The sequence below is a fragment of the Ambystoma mexicanum genome, chromosome 11 (genome assembly GCF_040938575.1).
Source record: "Ambystoma mexicanum isolate Mex_15411 chromosome 11, UKY_AmexF1_1, whole genome shotgun sequence".
Taxonomy (NCBI): domain Eukaryota; kingdom Metazoa; phylum Chordata; class Amphibia; order Caudata; family Ambystomatidae; genus Ambystoma; species Ambystoma mexicanum.
In genome coordinates, this window is record NC_090934.1 from 1006173326 (window position 1) to 1006189871 (window position 16546).

The 16546-nt window shown below is 48.9% G+C and overlaps 1 protein-coding gene across 1 annotated transcript in view; it reads right to left on the bottom strand.

The window, feature by feature from the left end:
* Nucleotides 1-16546, bottom strand: part of SPG11 (SPG11 vesicle trafficking associated, spatacsin) — a 1688331-nt gene that overhangs the window by 1556747 nt on the left and 115038 nt on the right. Inside the window, exon 3 of the mRNA XM_069624201.1 lies at nucleotides 3078-3256. Within this exon, the coding sequence (XP_069480302.1) occupies nucleotides 3078-3256 (179 nt within the window). The remainder of the gene's footprint in view (nucleotides 1-3077; nucleotides 3257-16546) is intronic.

Here is a 16546-nt window from a genome sequence, read left to right on the forward strand (position 1 = left end):
GTCGAAGCCGATTGTCTCTGGTTGGACATCTGCTAGCAGGCTGCTGAAGCAGAGTTGCATGGTATCTTTTAGATCCTTGTCCTGCACCAATTCCGCCAGGCCCTTGACCCTAATATTGGATCTCCTTGAGCGATTTTCCAGATCCTCCGCCTGGAGTTCAAAGTTGTTTGTTGCGGTCGCCAACTGGTCCAGTAGCAGGCTATTTTGGTTTGTTTCTTCCGTGACATTCGAGAGGCCCCTTTCGACTATGTCCACTCTTTCACCCATCTCCGCCATTTCTTTATTGACCTCCTGGAGGAATGATTTCAGGTCCTCCCTTAATTGTTCCATTTGACTCTGGAAAGCTTTGGTCATTCTGGCCTCCATGCCTTTCAAGCAGTTTAAGAGTTTGTCCTTGTCTGTTGCCATTATGCTAGATGGGAGGTCGGCCCCGGAGGAGGGGATGGTGATTCTGCATGTGTTTGTCGCCTCTGCCGCCAGCACTTCTTAATTTGCCCTTCCTGGGGTCTCACTGGGGTTTTTGCTCTGGATGTACCCGTTTTGGATCTGGCGCCCGGCATCTGAGTTGCTCTGCATGGATGTTGCTTCTGCATCGCCGGGTGCCCGGTACCTCGCTCCTATAACTGTATATTGCTGGAATGTGCTGTGTCCTCCCACGTATCTAGAACATGTGGCTTGCCCACCGCCGTTGTATACCTTGCCTCAGCGAGTTTTATTTCTTGTGTTGCCCTTGCCGTGTCGTTGCTGCAGGGGGTTAACCAGGCTTATTATCGTGGATGATCCCACTATCACAAGACCATCTGCATTTGTTGTTGCCTTGTGCCAAGCTGTTTTCGGGGATCGGGCGGCAGACACCTCAGGCCAGATCCCGTGGTGTACGTTGTTAGGTGTGCCAATGGGGACGGGTGGTTCGGGATAGCAATAATATCGTCGTTTCAGGCGAGTCCCCACCTGCCGCTCACTCCTGGTTGTTTTTAGGTGGGCACACGCCCTGGGAGTGAACCCAGGGGCCACCACCTACTTTTCGGGGTAATATGCCACTGCCCCTCTGTCTGTCTGTACTGTTTATGCAGGCCCTGTGTAGTAGTAGTTCTCTTCTGGGTGCTTATTGCTAGGCGCAATCCTGATGGCACACACTGTTGGCAGACAGGCTAGTAGAGATGGGGCAGATTATCGCAGGTGCAAGGTGTGCAGTGCTAAGTCTCATTTGCCTCCCGTGACTCTGGCCTTCCTCCTAGACCCCCAACGGCTTGGGAGTACTCAGGGGAGCGTGGTATGGGCGTAGTATCTCCGCCGAGCGAACCGCGTCGCCTGATGGGCTGATTAGTTTCTTAACCCCCACCAATTGAGCATTAACAGTTCCTCCTCCCCCTGGGGGGTGTCTGTGATCCTGCCGTACTCCCAACTAACCAGCCCAGCTAGTAGAGGCCCCCGTAGGAGTGGGTAAGAAAGGGGGCGGGTGAGCACCTCTCACCTTGTCAGACAGGCTGGTTGCGGTGAGTGGATCTCCAGCATGCAATCAACTGCTCCTAAGCAGCATTGCTCCATCGCCCTCCACGAGGGCCCTGCAGGGTCTTCGCTGCCGGCTACAACCCCGGATGGGGAACCAGCTCCAGGCCCTACTCCTCCCTCCCCGGGGCGCTCTCCTCACCAGATCTCTGCCCCAATGCGGCCCGGTGGAGGGGTGGGGGGGTAGACCGCTCCTCAGCACCACCAGCTTCGTACGGGTCCCGCCACCTCCGCTCAGTAAACTTGGTCCGAGGGGCTCCGCCCCCAGGAGCCGCACCGCCTGGGCAGGGGCAGCAGATCGGGCCTCGCTGTCCCCCGATCCCACCAGCACTGCACCCGACGCTCAAGGTCCTCTCACAACGCAGGGGGGGGGGCCCGCAGTCCGGCAGCCCAGATGTCCAGGCAGCCCATCCCCCACCGCGCGGCAGGAGGCGAGGGGATACCCCGCACGACTCTGCAGCTACCGCCGAGGTCCACCAGCGCCCCGCCGGGGGGAGGGGAGACAGAGCGGCCGATGCACGCGCGGGATCCGGGCTTCAGACCCACTCAATAACACTGCGAGTTTGGGCTATGCAGCTGATCCTCACTCTTATAGGTGCCGACACTGCGATTGCTTCAGCTTTGTACACCACACCATGTTTTAACCACTGTCCTTATACAGGGGAGGAATCAGGGTAACAAACAGAGAGTGAAAGAATTGAATTAGATCTACCGGTAGGAGTAGGGACAGGTAAACAACAACAAAAGGATATTAAATACAGAAAAACGGGGTCTTGAAATGCTGATCAACTTTGAGGCAGGAAAAGAAGCACAGAGACTTCATGCAGGAAGTAGGACGGACACAGTCCTTTCTATGATGCACATCTACTACTTCAGAGGAAGGAAGATGAGGCAGCACCCCAGGGAATACTAAAGGAAAATTAGAGAGGAAGGCAATAGCAGACTACTTAAGAGGTACGTTAAATATGCTAGAGTGAGTGGGTGGGTGGATTATACCAAAAGGTATGGGGCTAAGAGGATGGTCTGACATGCTGATGGAGCTAAAGGGACATGATAGAAAAGACAGGGACAATAATCAGGAGAGGGCCTAGCAGCATCGTCAGACTTTATGAGAAGAGATGGGTAGCAGAGGCAAATACCAGAAGAGGTGGATCATTGAGGAAGGTCAGACGTTCTTGTTCTGGGGGGAGGGGGCAGAGGGACATGCTGCAAAAGGCAAGGCTCAAATGAAGGAAATATATGCAGGAGGCGATAGGGCCAGAACAAAAGTGGCAGCACAGAGTTAGAAAAAGCTATGGAATTGCAGAGGGGAGACCTAACAGAAGACAAAGCAGAAAGGTACACACATAGGGCTAGGTCACAACATATTTTCCTTCAAATAGAATGTAAGATGCATAAATATGATATGTGTCTACAGGTATTGGTACACAACATACACAGTGCTTTTAAAATGGAAAGATGAAAACAATGACAGCCAGCTTAGTAGTGTATAACACACAAGAACCAAATGAACAGGTTATGATCCAAGTGTCTAACTTCAAAAATTGGAAAGAAAGTGATGCACTCACCATTAACGTCTGCTGGCAGCAGCTGCATCAAGGTGTCTTGGTTACATTGGCAGATCAAAGCCAGAGTCCCATCCACAGGGCCCACCTTGTACACCTGCAACTCAAAGTCTTCTGTAAGGGTCAGCAGTTGGCGCTTTGTTGGTGGGTTGGCACTTTCTTCGGTTTTCTCCCACATGAAGCTAGAAAAGGTAGAGACAAACAAATGTGGATTTTACTGGTATGTGAAAGATTTAGCAGATGAAACATGCTAAGATCACTTATATTGCTCTGCTAGGCAATATGGTGGGAGTGGAGTGAGCTGCGGCAGAAAAGGGACACACTTAATCTCTCTCTACACGCTGGTATGAGGATAAAGTTATGTGCAACTTTTGAAGAAAGTGATACTTGGTTCTCTCTGGTCCAGGAGCCAGGCACTATGTCTGCATAAGTGGCTCTATAGCTTCCTTGGATCATCACTAGTAACTGCGGATGAGCAATCAATGTCCAAGCTCCAAAGGAAAGGTTGACGGGTACAATAAAACACAATGTAACTAGGTCAATAAAGACACATTTCCAATTAGAGCTCTTTTTAGAAAAGTACAACTACTTTACTTACACAATTGAAATTATATGCAGTAAAAATAAGTATACCTGAAGAAAACTATTCATCTCTTATCTATGTTCTGACCCACAACAGACCACAGAAGAGGTGATGCTGCCATGATCATGAAGTAAATGTAATAGTGTAAATGCTGAATTCATTATCTATGGAACTGGGGGACTTCGTTCAACATCCGTCGGGGTTTCATGACTACATGTGTGTCTTGGAGGGCCAGACCATTGCGGGCATGTATTTCAAGTTTCTCCATTTGATCTATGATGCAGAAAGCTTATGGTTGCTGTGAAAATGGGAGAGTTGCAATAATGAACTTTCTCTTTAGGGATTTCCCTGGAGCCTGTGGTCAAACAGTGCCAGCTTTCTTCATTTCTAGGAGGACCGGGGACTGCAGAGTTGCAATTTGATGGTGTCCTTAGTTGGTTCCTTGCGGTGAGAGACGCATGAGGGCATTTACTGCTGTCCTTCATCAGTGATGGGTGTTTCAATTTGATGTAGACAGCACAGACTGCCCACAGATGCAGTTGACACTCGACTTGATTCTCTCGTATCGGACCTTCCATCTAAACTGAGAACTTGTTTGTCTGCCATTGGAGAGTGGATGTCTAGTAAATGACTGAAATTAAATGGGGCCAAAACTCGGATCAATGTTATCTGCTCCTCTATTCCCAATAAGACCTGGAACACTGAGTATTATCCTGCCTCGTTGGTACCCTGTCCATCAGTTAAGAGTTTCAGTATCAAACTTCTGACATCCGGCCCACGAGAAGCTCAGATATCCTCGGTTTGCAACTCTGGTTTCATCAAATTGAAACCTCTAAAAAAGGATACTTCCTTTTATACCGACTTAGCTTTGTTCCACAGCTTTGACTTCTCTTATGGACTCTCTTAATTATTGCAATGGGATCTAACTTGGTCAGCCTGATTTCCTGGTCCAATGTTTACAGATCTTCCAAATTTCTGTAGCTCGTCTTGCCCTGGGTGCATCTAGTTTCTCTCACTCCCACCTTTTGCTACATCAGCTTATATTGGCTTCCTGTGAAAAGCGGTACCAACTTAAATATTTTGTGTAACGCATCACGCAATTCATCAATCTGGCGCTGCTTACCTATCTAAAGCTGAATTGACCGTGTATACCCCTGAGACGTTTGTGCTTGGCTTCGCAAATTTGCAAGTCATTCGACTGATGAAGTGTGTGTCAGTCACTGCTTTTGCCTCCACTTTCACCCCCCCACTCCCGCCCTCGACTCTGCCTCTGACTCTGTCCTCGTTAACTTTCACCTCTCCATCTCTAACACATTTGACATCCTTGCCCCAGTTATGAGGATCCACCTGAAGCCTGCCTCGAAGTGCAATGGCTGGTATGACTCCGAACTAGCCGCTCTGAAACGTAAGTGCAGAGTTTGGCAGACGTCGGCTTCATTCTCTTACAAACTGGCCTGCCGCCTGCCCCAAAGGCAATATCGTTTCTCTATCCGCTCAAAGAAGAGGGCCAACATCCAAACCTGCATCTTTGGAGCCACTAACAACATGGCTGAACTTTTCAAAATCTTCAAGGTACTCGCCAATCCAACTGCAGTCTCCACCTCCCCTTCTTCCCTCCCAGGGTCTCTGCACCGCATTGGCCTCTCATTTCTCATCTAAAACTCAAGACATACTGTCCTCACCCTCCCCCACCCCATCTCCACTCCCGCTCCCACTCCTCTGCCTTCCTTGGCTCCCATCCTTCCACCTCCTGCACTCTTCTCGTCCTGCCCATAGCACCGGATGAGGTCTCTAAAGTTGTCCGCTCCATGAAGGTCTCCTTCAAGGAGCTCCCCTGCTCTTCTAGGACTATCAAGGACAACATCTCCTCTTTGGCCCTAGCTCTTGCCAACTTCTGTAAGCACTCCTTTGCCACTGGCTCCTTCCCTCCATCCCTGCAGCACTCGCTTGTGCACCCTCTCTTAAAGCAGTCTGCTGACCCCTCCTGCCCGGGTAACTATCGCCCTATCTCCACTACCCCTTTCTGGGTAAACTCTTGGAGAAGCTAGTCCTCCCCCAACTGCAAATGACCCTCCACACTGAACTTGTTATTTGCCTCCAAAACCATAATTTTGGATTCCGGGCCTTCAGAGGCACGGAAACTGCTCTCCTGAACACCTGTGAAGATATGCTTGCAAATCTTGACATTAACTCTCCTGATGTTCTCATTCTCCTCTGCCTCTCCTCTGCCTCGACACTCAACCATTCTATCCTCATAAAACGACTGTGACACCCTCTGCATCACAGACCGGGCACTAGAATGGCTGACTTCTTTCCTCACTAATCGCCCTTCCTAGTTGCAACTGGGCCCTTTCCCCTCCACCACCACACTCTCCCTGCGGTGTCCCCCAGGTCTCTATCCTATCGCTGTGGCTCTTCAATATCTATCTCTCCCCTCTGGGTCACCTGATCTCTGCCTTCTCTCCTCACTTCTAGTGCTATGCTGATGACACACAGCTTTCCTCAAACTTCCCTCTATTACCTCCTCTCTCATCCCCGATTGTCTGACCTCTATCCATGCACCGTGTACAGCTAACAATCTCTGTCTTAATGCCACTAAATTGGAGATCCTTCTCATTGGGACACCTGTGCCCTGTTTCCCTCATACTCTCTGGCCGCCCTCCTTGGGCCCTCTAACCTCACCATCCTGTGGGGCTAAAAGCATCAAGATCATCTTCGCCTCTGCTCTCTCCTTCACCCCTCACATCTTTGACCTTGCCTAGAAAGGCCACTTCCAGCTTCACCTCCTCAGAGCCATTCTGTCTTGCCTCATCTTCACCCAGAAGCTCAATGTCTACAGGGCTCTGGTCCTCTCTAGGCTGGACTACTGCAACAGCTTCTTCCTTAATCTCCCGCTCTCCTCCCTACGCCCTATTCAGCTAACCCAGAATAGGGATGCAAGGCTTATCCTTGGCCTCAAGCCCAGGGACCGTATCTCTCCAGCCCTAAAATCCCTCCACTGGCTCTCTCTGGCCGTGAGCATCAAATTCAAGACCCTCTGCATCATCCACAAGGCTTTCTGGGGCCTGGGACCAAGCTATCTCCTTTTTTCATAACACAATAGAACAGTTTGAGGAGCAAGTATTTGTCACACAATATAATATTCTCATCTGTTTGTGTTTATGTTTATTCATTTATAATGCGCACCAGACACGAGGGTAGAAAGGCGCAGGAGCAGCAAGGTTATTCTCAGCTTGGTTACAGTGCTGTACAGTAGTTTACAGAGAGTACATGGGTTAAGGCAGCTGCAGTAAACGTAGTGCAGAACAGTTTTACAAGTATACATATTTACATAATTTACAAAGGCAGGGTGAGTTATCGGTCATGGTTCTTTATCCACTGAATGTAGTTACGTCTAAAGTGAGGGTAGGTTTGAGGTGTCCTTAAGGAGGGTGGCAAGGAATTCCAATGTTGGGCTGCTTTCACCTGGAAGCTGTTGACGCCCGTTTTGGTTCGTTTGAACCTGGGAACTGCGAGTAAATTTGCATTATGGGTTCTGGTGGGTCTGTTAGGAGTGTGTCTTTTTATTCTGTTGGCTAAATATCGGGGGGCTGCGTTATTGAGGCATTTATGTGTTAAGGAGGCTACTTTGAGCATGATTTTGTCAGTGGTAGTGAGCCAAATGTGGTCTCTCCTAACGTTGGAAATGTGTTCTCTCTTGGGTATACAAAGCGCTACTCTAAGAGCATTGTTTTGCAGAGTCTGGATTTTATTGATAACATATTTATTGGCTCCTACGTAGAGGGTGTTACAATAGTCCAGTTTTGATAGTACAAGGGCTCTGGCTAGGGTAATGCAACTCTGAGTGGATAGGAAGGGTTTGGCTGCTCTTATTAGCTTACATGTGTAGGCTGTAGAGGAAGCCATAGAGCTGACCTGTTTGTGGAAGGAGAGGGAGGAGTCTAGGTAGATTCCTAGGGTTTTCACTTCCTTGGCTACCTTGATAGAGTTGCCGTCTACGATGAAGCTAGTGTAATTGTGATCCAGTTTGTTTAAATTTGGGGTAGATCCGAGGATGATGAGTTCAGTCTTGTCATCATTCAGGCATAGACTGTGGGAGGCCATCCATGCCTGGATGATGAGGAACACCCTGTTTAAAAAAGGCCAAATCCAGGTTGTAATCTCCCGTCAACGGGATGAGGATCTGGGTATAATCGGCATAATTAGTGTAGATGATACCCAGTCCTTCCAGATCATCAAACAGGGGCTTAGTGAACACATACAGTGTAGGAGAGACAAGATCCCTGGGGGACCCCACAGGTGATGGGAATGGGGTCAGCAGATGTTGAGGTAAAGACACGCATGGATCTGTTACTCAGGAACGACTCAATCCAGCTGATGGCTTCTTGAGAGAAATGGGCTGCCGAGTCCAGGTGGTTGCATAGGATTTTATGATCTACTAAATCAAATGCTGCAAAAAGGTCGAAAAGAAGCAGTAAAGCAGTTTTTCCATTATCTCTCAGGGTGTCAATTTAAGCCTTAAGATCGATGAGGGCAGTTTCTGTCCCATGTTGGGGTCTAAAGCCTGATTGCCGGATTCCCAGAAGATGGTTTAGTTCGAGGTATTTTTGTATTTGTAGATAGGCTGCCTTATCTAATATTTTGAGCAGGAAGTAGACGGTGGTAATGGGTCTGTAATTAGTGTGTACAGAAGGGTCTAGGGAGGGTTATTTCAGTAAAGGGAGAACCCAAGACTCTTTAAGATTGTTGGGGATGATACCTGAGGAGAAGGAGGCGTTAATGAGTTTGGTAATGAATGGTGAGAGGTCCCTTGCCGCATCCTTAATGATTTGTGACGGGCAACAGTCGCCCTGGCAATTTGACGGTTTGAGGCCGAGGATGATTTTTTCCACTTCTATGTGGAGACTTTGGAAAAGCTAAAGCGGGTGAGTGGGTTGGGTGTCGGGTTCAGGGGTGTGGGCGGTAGGGGAGTGTTCGTGGAGTTCGTATGGTTGGTTAGGGATTCATTCTTGTTGTTGATTTTGATTTGTAGGCCTGCTACTTTGTTGGATAGGGCATTTTGGACACCAGTGCACCATTTTTTGTCTTTCACACAAGTGTCTGGGATTGAGACGGGTGTTTCCAATTCTTTGATAATAGTGAACAATTCTTTAGTGCTAGATTTGGCTTGTGAAATTTGCTAGTTATGATTCTTGTTTAGCGATTATGATTTCTTTTTTGTATGTGGAGGCTATTTTGTTGAGAATCGTCTTGTTATTGTCGGTGGGAGATTGTCTCCAAGCTTGTTCCTTTTTACGTTTCTCTAATCTGAGAGCTTTTAGGTGGGTAGAGAACCACATATTCAGGTGTTTTTTTCGGTTTGCATTTTCTCAGTTTTAGCTGTGCAATAGAGCCTAAGGCTGAGTGCATGATTTTGTTGTAACCTTCTACGAGGTGATGACGATTAGAGGTCACTGGGAGTTGGTTCAAAGTCGGGAGAATGAGGGGGGGTGAGTTTTTCTGCTGCAATGTTTTTCTTGTTTCTCGTAGGGACAGCTGTGGCTAGTAGGCTATTGGTGATGGGGCTTGAGTCTTCGAGGGTGAAGGTGAGTAGATGGTGGTCAGACCATGGTTGAGGGGAGTTGGCGGTGATGGAGGCCACACAGTTATGGTCTGCTACCCAGTCAAGGGGTATCCCTTTGTTGTGGGTAGGGCTGGACACTCTTTGGGTAAAGCCTAATTCAGACAGGGTGTTGTTAATGAGGGTAGCCTGGAGGTCTTTGCGGTCCTTGAGGCCTAGGTTGAAGTCTCCTAGGATGAGGCTCTGGGAGGTATTTTTTAGGTTGTTTGAGAGGATGGTGGTGTGGTCTTCCTCGAAGGAGCCTAAGGGTCCAGGAGGTCTGTAGAATAAATGCATGGTGATAGTTTGGGAATTGGCAGTAGGTAGCTTGGCTGTGAGTGATTTGCAAGATGGGAAGTTGTTTGTGGTGTCAAGTCTAATGTTGAGGTGTGTTTTGGCAATTATGGCGAGGTCTCCTCCTCTGGATTGAGTTTTGTCTGCTCGAAGGATGGTGTAGTGGTCAGGGATAGCTAGCGAGAGAGCTGGGCGAGCGGCTGCATGGAGCCATGATTCGGTGATGGCTAGAAGGTCTAGTTTCTCTGCTAGAATGAGGTCTGCTATATCTGTAGCATGGTCTACTACAGATCGCGCGTTAATTAAGGTCCCTTTTATAGGCAGGGCAATATTGTTAGCACGTGTAGGTAGGGTGGCTGTAATGAGATTCTTATGCTTGGTTAAAGTATTAGTTGGGTTGTGCTTGGGTCTGTCCATGGGACGTATGGTAGGAGTGCCCATGTGCATAGGTGGGGTCCGGTTAGTCATTTTGACTGGCTGGAGTCCCTGGCACGTGGCTCATATAGTTTAGGTATTCTGGAACGTAATCTGGCATTTCTAGCGGAGGGACTATATGGCGTGGAGCGGTGGGGTAAGATGGGTTTAGGTGCCTGTGAAAAAAGGTAGGCATAGGGCATAATAGAGGGTGGAATGGTGCCTATGGAGACAGGGCTAGAGGTGAGGCTATGGTAGCCGGATGAGTGGATGATGTGGAGAATTACTCTCAGCAGTGCTGAGAAGATGCCTGGTAAGTACATTCTGTAGGGAGTGGTAATCAGATGGCAAGGCAAATGTATGCTGAGTGCATCATAGGTGCTGGGTGCCACAACCACAGGGGTGGTGCGACTAGGTACTGAGTGTAGCTGACAAGTGGTGGAGCAGCTAGGTGCTGAATGCGAGCAATCAATGGCAGGGCGGTGAGTATACAGTTTGGGATATGCAGGGTAGGCTAGTAGGCATCATTTAGTTCAGGGTGGTCAGGTTTGCCAGTGCAAAATACGCAGTTCAATATGGGCAGGTAGGCCAGTACAGAATATGTAGTTCAATATTAGGGATGTAACGGTATACCGTTAAAGATACCGTGAACCACTTAATTGAACAATAATAACCGTCACATTGTTTATACCGGTATACCGTTTATACCGTTAAGTGTGCTTTTCAATCTGATTTGGAAAGGCTGTAACGTAAAGAGTGCGCGCGTGTGTGTGTGTGTGTGTGTATGGGCACAAGCGTATACTACAATCAGCCTCCATTGATCTGTGGCATGCAGGCATTCAATATGGCAACATGTTCATCTTCACCAGTAGCCAGTGGGGAAGCTAAAAGCCTAAATGACCACTTAAGAAAAGCTGTTCTCCACACGTGTGTTTGTATTTGGTGGAGGCAAGGGGTGGCATTTCAGTGGAAAGTATGTTGAAAAGCCCAATTCTGACCCTGGGTGCCTGGTTTTGTTTGTGATGATAAATCTGACAATTTATGACCTTTTAAGAAAATATTTGTTAAGATTAGTTCACTCCACCTTCTATACTGTGATAACCATGATATACCGTCATTTGACAAGAAGGTTATCGTACTGTCATAAAACTAATACCGTGACACCCCTATTCAATATAGGCAGGTAGGCCAGTACAAAATATGCAGTTCAATATAGGCAGGTAGGTCAGTACAAAATATGTAGTTCAATATAGGCAGGTAAGCCAGTACAAAATATGGAGTTCAATATAGGCAGGTAGGCCAGTACAAAATATGCAGTTCAATATAGGCAGGTAGGCCAGTACAGAATATGCAGTTCAATATAGGCAGGTAGGCTAGTACAAAATATGTAATTCAATTTAGGCAGGTAGGCCAGTACAAAATATGTAGTTCAATATCTCAGATAGAGACTCGGTTAGCCCCCCCTGGGCCTCCAGGCCCGGTTTCCAGCTAGTTTCCGGCAGACCCAAGCCCTGTTGCCAGCCCTCCCCCTCCCTCCTTCCTGGTTTCCTCCCTCCAGTCCGCCCCTACCTCCCGATTGGCTGGCCATCCACCCATTGAGGCCTAGGAGCCCAGCACTGCACGCCGCTCGCCCAGTAACGTGGAGCTGAGCAGGTGAGTATTTCCAGACTCGGATAGCCCCCCTGGGCCTCCAGGCCCGGTTTTCAGCTAGTTTCCAGCAGACCCAAGTCCCGTTGCCAGCCCTCTCCCTCCCGCTCCCTCCTTCCTGGTTTCCTCCCTCCAGCCCGCCCCTGCCTCCCGATTGGCTGGCCATCCACCCATTGAGGCCTAGGAGCCCAGCATTGCACGCCGCTCACCCAGTAACATGGAGCTGAGCAGGTGAGTGTTTTCAGACTCGGGTAGCCCCCCCATTGAGGCCTAGGAGCCCAGCACTGCACGCAGCTCGCCCAGTAAAGTGGAGCTGAGCAGGTGAGTGTTTTCAGACTCGGATATCCCCCCTGGGCCTCCAGGCCTGGTTTCCAGCTAGTTTCCAGCAGACCCAAGCCCCGTTGCCAGCCCTCGCCCTCCCTACTTCCTGGTTTCCTCCCTCCAGCCCGCCCCTGCCTCCCGATTGCCTGGCCATCCACCCATTGAGGCCTAGGAGCCCAGCACTGCACGCGCAGTAACATGGAGCTGAGCAGGGGAGTGTTTTCTTGTCGTGGGCCTGTGAAACCCTCCTGGCCCTTTATTAAACATCTATTGGGCTCCGTTGGGCCCATTAGCCTCCTCTCCCTTCCCGCTCCATTGCAGCTCCTTCACCTTCCTCTACCCTCCCATAACCGCCCACCCCCTGTGATTGGTCCAACCACCCTTCTTCACCAACGGGGGCTTAGGGAAGTACTGTGAGTAGGCATCTCCCTTAATGTGATATTTACCGCGGCCCCCAGGCCCTTGTAGCCCGGCTCACGGTCCTCGTTCCCTCCCACATCCATTTCCTGGTTCGCTTCCCTCCCGCCTCCCGACCATTCCACCCCCTTGACTGGCTATTGCGGCCGTAGCTGCCCTCTGCCCGTGAAGCACAGCGGCTAAGGGCACAAGTCCAAGGGCGGTGCCAACAGAGGTGGCTTCAGGAAGTGTCAGCCAGGGAAGCCAGCGGTCAGCCGTCAACCATCAACTACAAGGACCAGTAATATAGGAGTGGCCTGGGTTAGGAGTAGATCCAACACTCTACCCTATAACCTTAGCCATTTAACAAACCGATATAAAACAGTGTTATTAGCTCCCATTGCCTCTCTCTCTCCCACACCCTGAAGAAATACGGTACTCATCTGACCCGCTGGTCGTGGACCCCTCACCCACTATACAGGTCTCCCAAATTTACCATGGTTCTGTTTCCAAATTGTATTGTACGGTATTCAGATTACATTGATAGACCTCTCCCACTATACAGGTCTCCCAAATTTAGCAGGGGTTCTGTCCCCAAATTGCACTGTGTGATATTCAGATTGCATTGATAGGCCTCTCTCCCACTATACAGGTCTCCCAAGTTTAGCAGTGATTCTGTTCCCAAATTGTATTGTATCATAGTCAGATTGCACTGATAGGCCTCTCTCCCAATATACAGGTCTCCCAAATTTAGCAGGGGTTTTGTTCCCAAATTGCATTGTATGATATTCAGATTGCATTGATAGGCCTCTCTCCCAATATACAGGTCTCTCAAATTTAGCAGAGGCTCTGTTCCCAAATTCTATTGTATGATATTCAGATTGCATTGATAGGCCTCTCTCCCACTATACAGGTCTCCCAAATCGTATTGTATGATTTTCAGATTGCTTTGATAGGCCTCTACTCCAATATACAGGTCTCTCGAGTTTTGTAACGCTCACCTGATTCTCGCAGAGGCGCCGGTGTTGACTGGGCGACTACCATATCTTCAAAAGTGATGTGCACCACCCGGTTGGCTCTTTGGGCTGGACCTCTGTGCACTGTATGCCTGACTCGAAGAGTAAGATGTCTGCAGATAGAAAATATGGGATTAATGAACTGGGGTTATTGGGGTGTCCCCATCTCTTTCCTTTTCTCCTCTCCTGTAGAACCCCAAAGGTTAACGCTCTCACCTTAGGTAAGTGAACGCCGAGCTCTCCATCTGCCTCGGGGCAGGGCGCTGTAACCAGTTTCTTCACTGGATAGGTAGCGCAGGCCTCTTGACTTCAGAGGACTGCTGTCCGTCGTTTACTTCACGAACGGTGAGTTCCGAATATTTCAAATGTCTTTAAAAGTCTTTTGTAATGCTGTCTCTTATTTTGCAGGGTTCCGGCGATGGCGGTTGACTGGCTGAAGTGAGTTGAGGATGGACCCGTATGCGGAATAGAAGCGCCTGGAAGCGCGTAAGTAAGCGCTTGTTGCTTGCTTCACGATGCGCACTAACTGTCCTTTTATTTTGCAGGTACCAGTTCGGAGCTGCTGAAGGATGCCGGAATGCCCACTGAGTTCGGCGTGGATGGAGTAATGGCACGTGAGTATTGAACGTTACCCAATGTCTTTAAACGCACCTTCTTTTGTCTTACAGATGCGGGATGCAGCGCCGAAGGCCTCCGGAGCGTGCGAAGAGTTGGTAAGCTTTTGTCTTTCAGATGCCGGAATGCAGTGCGATGACCTCCGGAGCGCGTGAAGAGTAGGTAAGCCTTTGTCTTTCAGATGCAGGAATGCTGCGCGAGGCGTTGGTGACAGCCGATGGACCAGGTAAGAGATGCGCTGTCACTGAAGACCGTAGTGCTAACCTGTTTTTTCTTGTCTTTATAGATGTTGCTGAAGACTGGATTCAGGATGGTAAGCCTTTTGCCTTTAGGCCCAGGATCAGATGCAGAAGACACGATGAGCGTTCTGCTGCAGAGGATGCAGAATAACGCAAAGCAAGATTCATCCATCGGGTGTGGTTTAAATAGCCTCCTGTAGTGCTTAGGTGTCTCCTTCCACAGCCACGCCTAGGTAAGAAAAGAGTTCCTGCTTTCCAGAAGAGTTCCAGTGTTCTGAACCTAGGGAGTGGCTCCTGCCCCACCCAACAGGAAAAGTAGTCCCAAACAGAAGAGGATCAGGGGTTCAACTGGCAGGTAAGTAAGCAGCATGGTCTGCTGCAGGTAAGTCCACCCAAGCATTATGAGCCCGGCGCTTGCAGCGCTGGGACTGGGCATATTTATGAGCCTGGCACCACTGGCGCCAGGACAGGGTCCAAAAGGTCCCAATTGGGACTGGCTGGCACTCGGAACCTGGGTTATGGGTCTGCTTCCAAGGGAGTTGGGTAAGTCCTGGCCTTTTGGAAGCAGAGATCCTGACAGTAGCCCCCCTCAAGGCCCCTCCCAAACCGGGCTTCCCCGGGGGTTTTGGCTTGTCAGGAAATGTTTGATGAAATCTTTTGATTAGACGAGGAGCGTGGACATATTCTGCAGGTTCCCAGGATCTTTCTTGAGGGCCGTAGCCTTTCCAGTCAATTAGGTAAAATAGCTTAGATTTGGAGATCTTGGAGTCCAGGATGCTTTTGACTTCAAACTCGAGTTCTCCATCAACTAGGATAGGTTTTGGGGATTTAGTTAGTCGGGTTTGAGGTTGCACGGGTTTTAAAAGAGAGATGTGGAAGACCGGATGTATCTTCATGTGAGGGGGCAAGTCCAACTTAACCGCTACTGGGTTTAATATGGTAGTGATGGAATAGGGACCAAGGTATCTTGGGTTGAATGTGCGTGGTCCTTTTAGAGGTAGATATTTGGTGGATAACCAGACTTGATCTCCTACTTGATATTGGGGCGGCTTCCTTCCGATGTTGATCTGCTCCTTTCTTGTATTGTTCCTTAGCCCTTTGAAGGTGAGAAACGGCTTCCTTAAAAGCTTGGGTGATTGTAGAGTGCAGGTAGTCTACTGCTGGTGTTCCAAGATCTTGGGGTGGATCCAACTCTGAGGTTCGAGGGTGACAGCCGTATAAAAGAAAAAAACGGGGTTTTCCCAGTTCCTGAGTGGACAGAGTTGTTGTAGGCATATTCGGCTATCCAAAGGATATCTTTCCAAGTTTTTTCAGTTTGTTGCAGCATGCAGCGTAAATACTGTTCCAGAGTTTGATTGGTCCTCTCGGTTTGTCCGTCGGTTTGAGGGTGGTGACTGGTCGATAATCTCACATCAATTTGAGCCGACCGACAACAACTTCGCCAAAAATGAGAAATAAATTGACTACCTCGATCCGAAATTAGCACTGAAGGATAACCGTGCAGTCGGACAATGTTTTCGAGAAATTCTCGGGCCAGAGTTGTTGCTGTTGGCAAGCCTTTGAGTGGAATGAAATGCGCCATCTTGGAGAATAAGTCCACGATTACCAGGATCGTATTGTATCCGGAGCATGGAGGTAGGTCGGTGATGAAGTCCATAGAAAGCGTATGCCAAGGGCGAGGTGGGATGTCAATAGGGCGTAAGAGGCCGGCTGGTCTTTCCTTTTGACTCTTGTTTTGGGCGCATACTCCACAGGACATTATAAAGTCTCTGATATCTTTTTTCCAAGACGGCCACCAGAAGTAGCGCTTGATCTTTTCTGAGGTTTTGGCCATACCGGGATGTCCTTCCATTAGAGACTCGTGATAACAAGAGATCACCTTTTTCTGTAAATCTGTGCTGGGCAGGTATAATCGTTCTTGGAAATACAATAAGTTGTCCTTTACTGCAAAGTCCTTTCCCTGCAGATGCCAATTCTGTATTTCTGCTGGAGTTATAAGTTGCCTGGTTTTATCCTTAATTTCCTCTATGGATTGTGTGGTTATTACACCCAGAATTCTTTGTTCGGGAATGATAGGTACAGGTTTAGGGTTGGTCAAGTGTTCCTCCACTCCCATCCGAGAAAGGGCATCAGCTTTACCGTTTTTTGTACCAGGTCGATAGGTAATTATGAAGTCAAACTCTGCAAAGAATAGTGCCCAACGGAGTTGTTTAGAGGATTGGGCTTTTGCGGTTTTCAAATATTGCAGGTTTCGGTGATCCGTAATCACAGTAACGGTGTGTCGGGCCCCCAGAAGATAATGCCGCCAAGCCTTAAAGGCAGACTTGATAGCCAGAAGTTCCTTATCA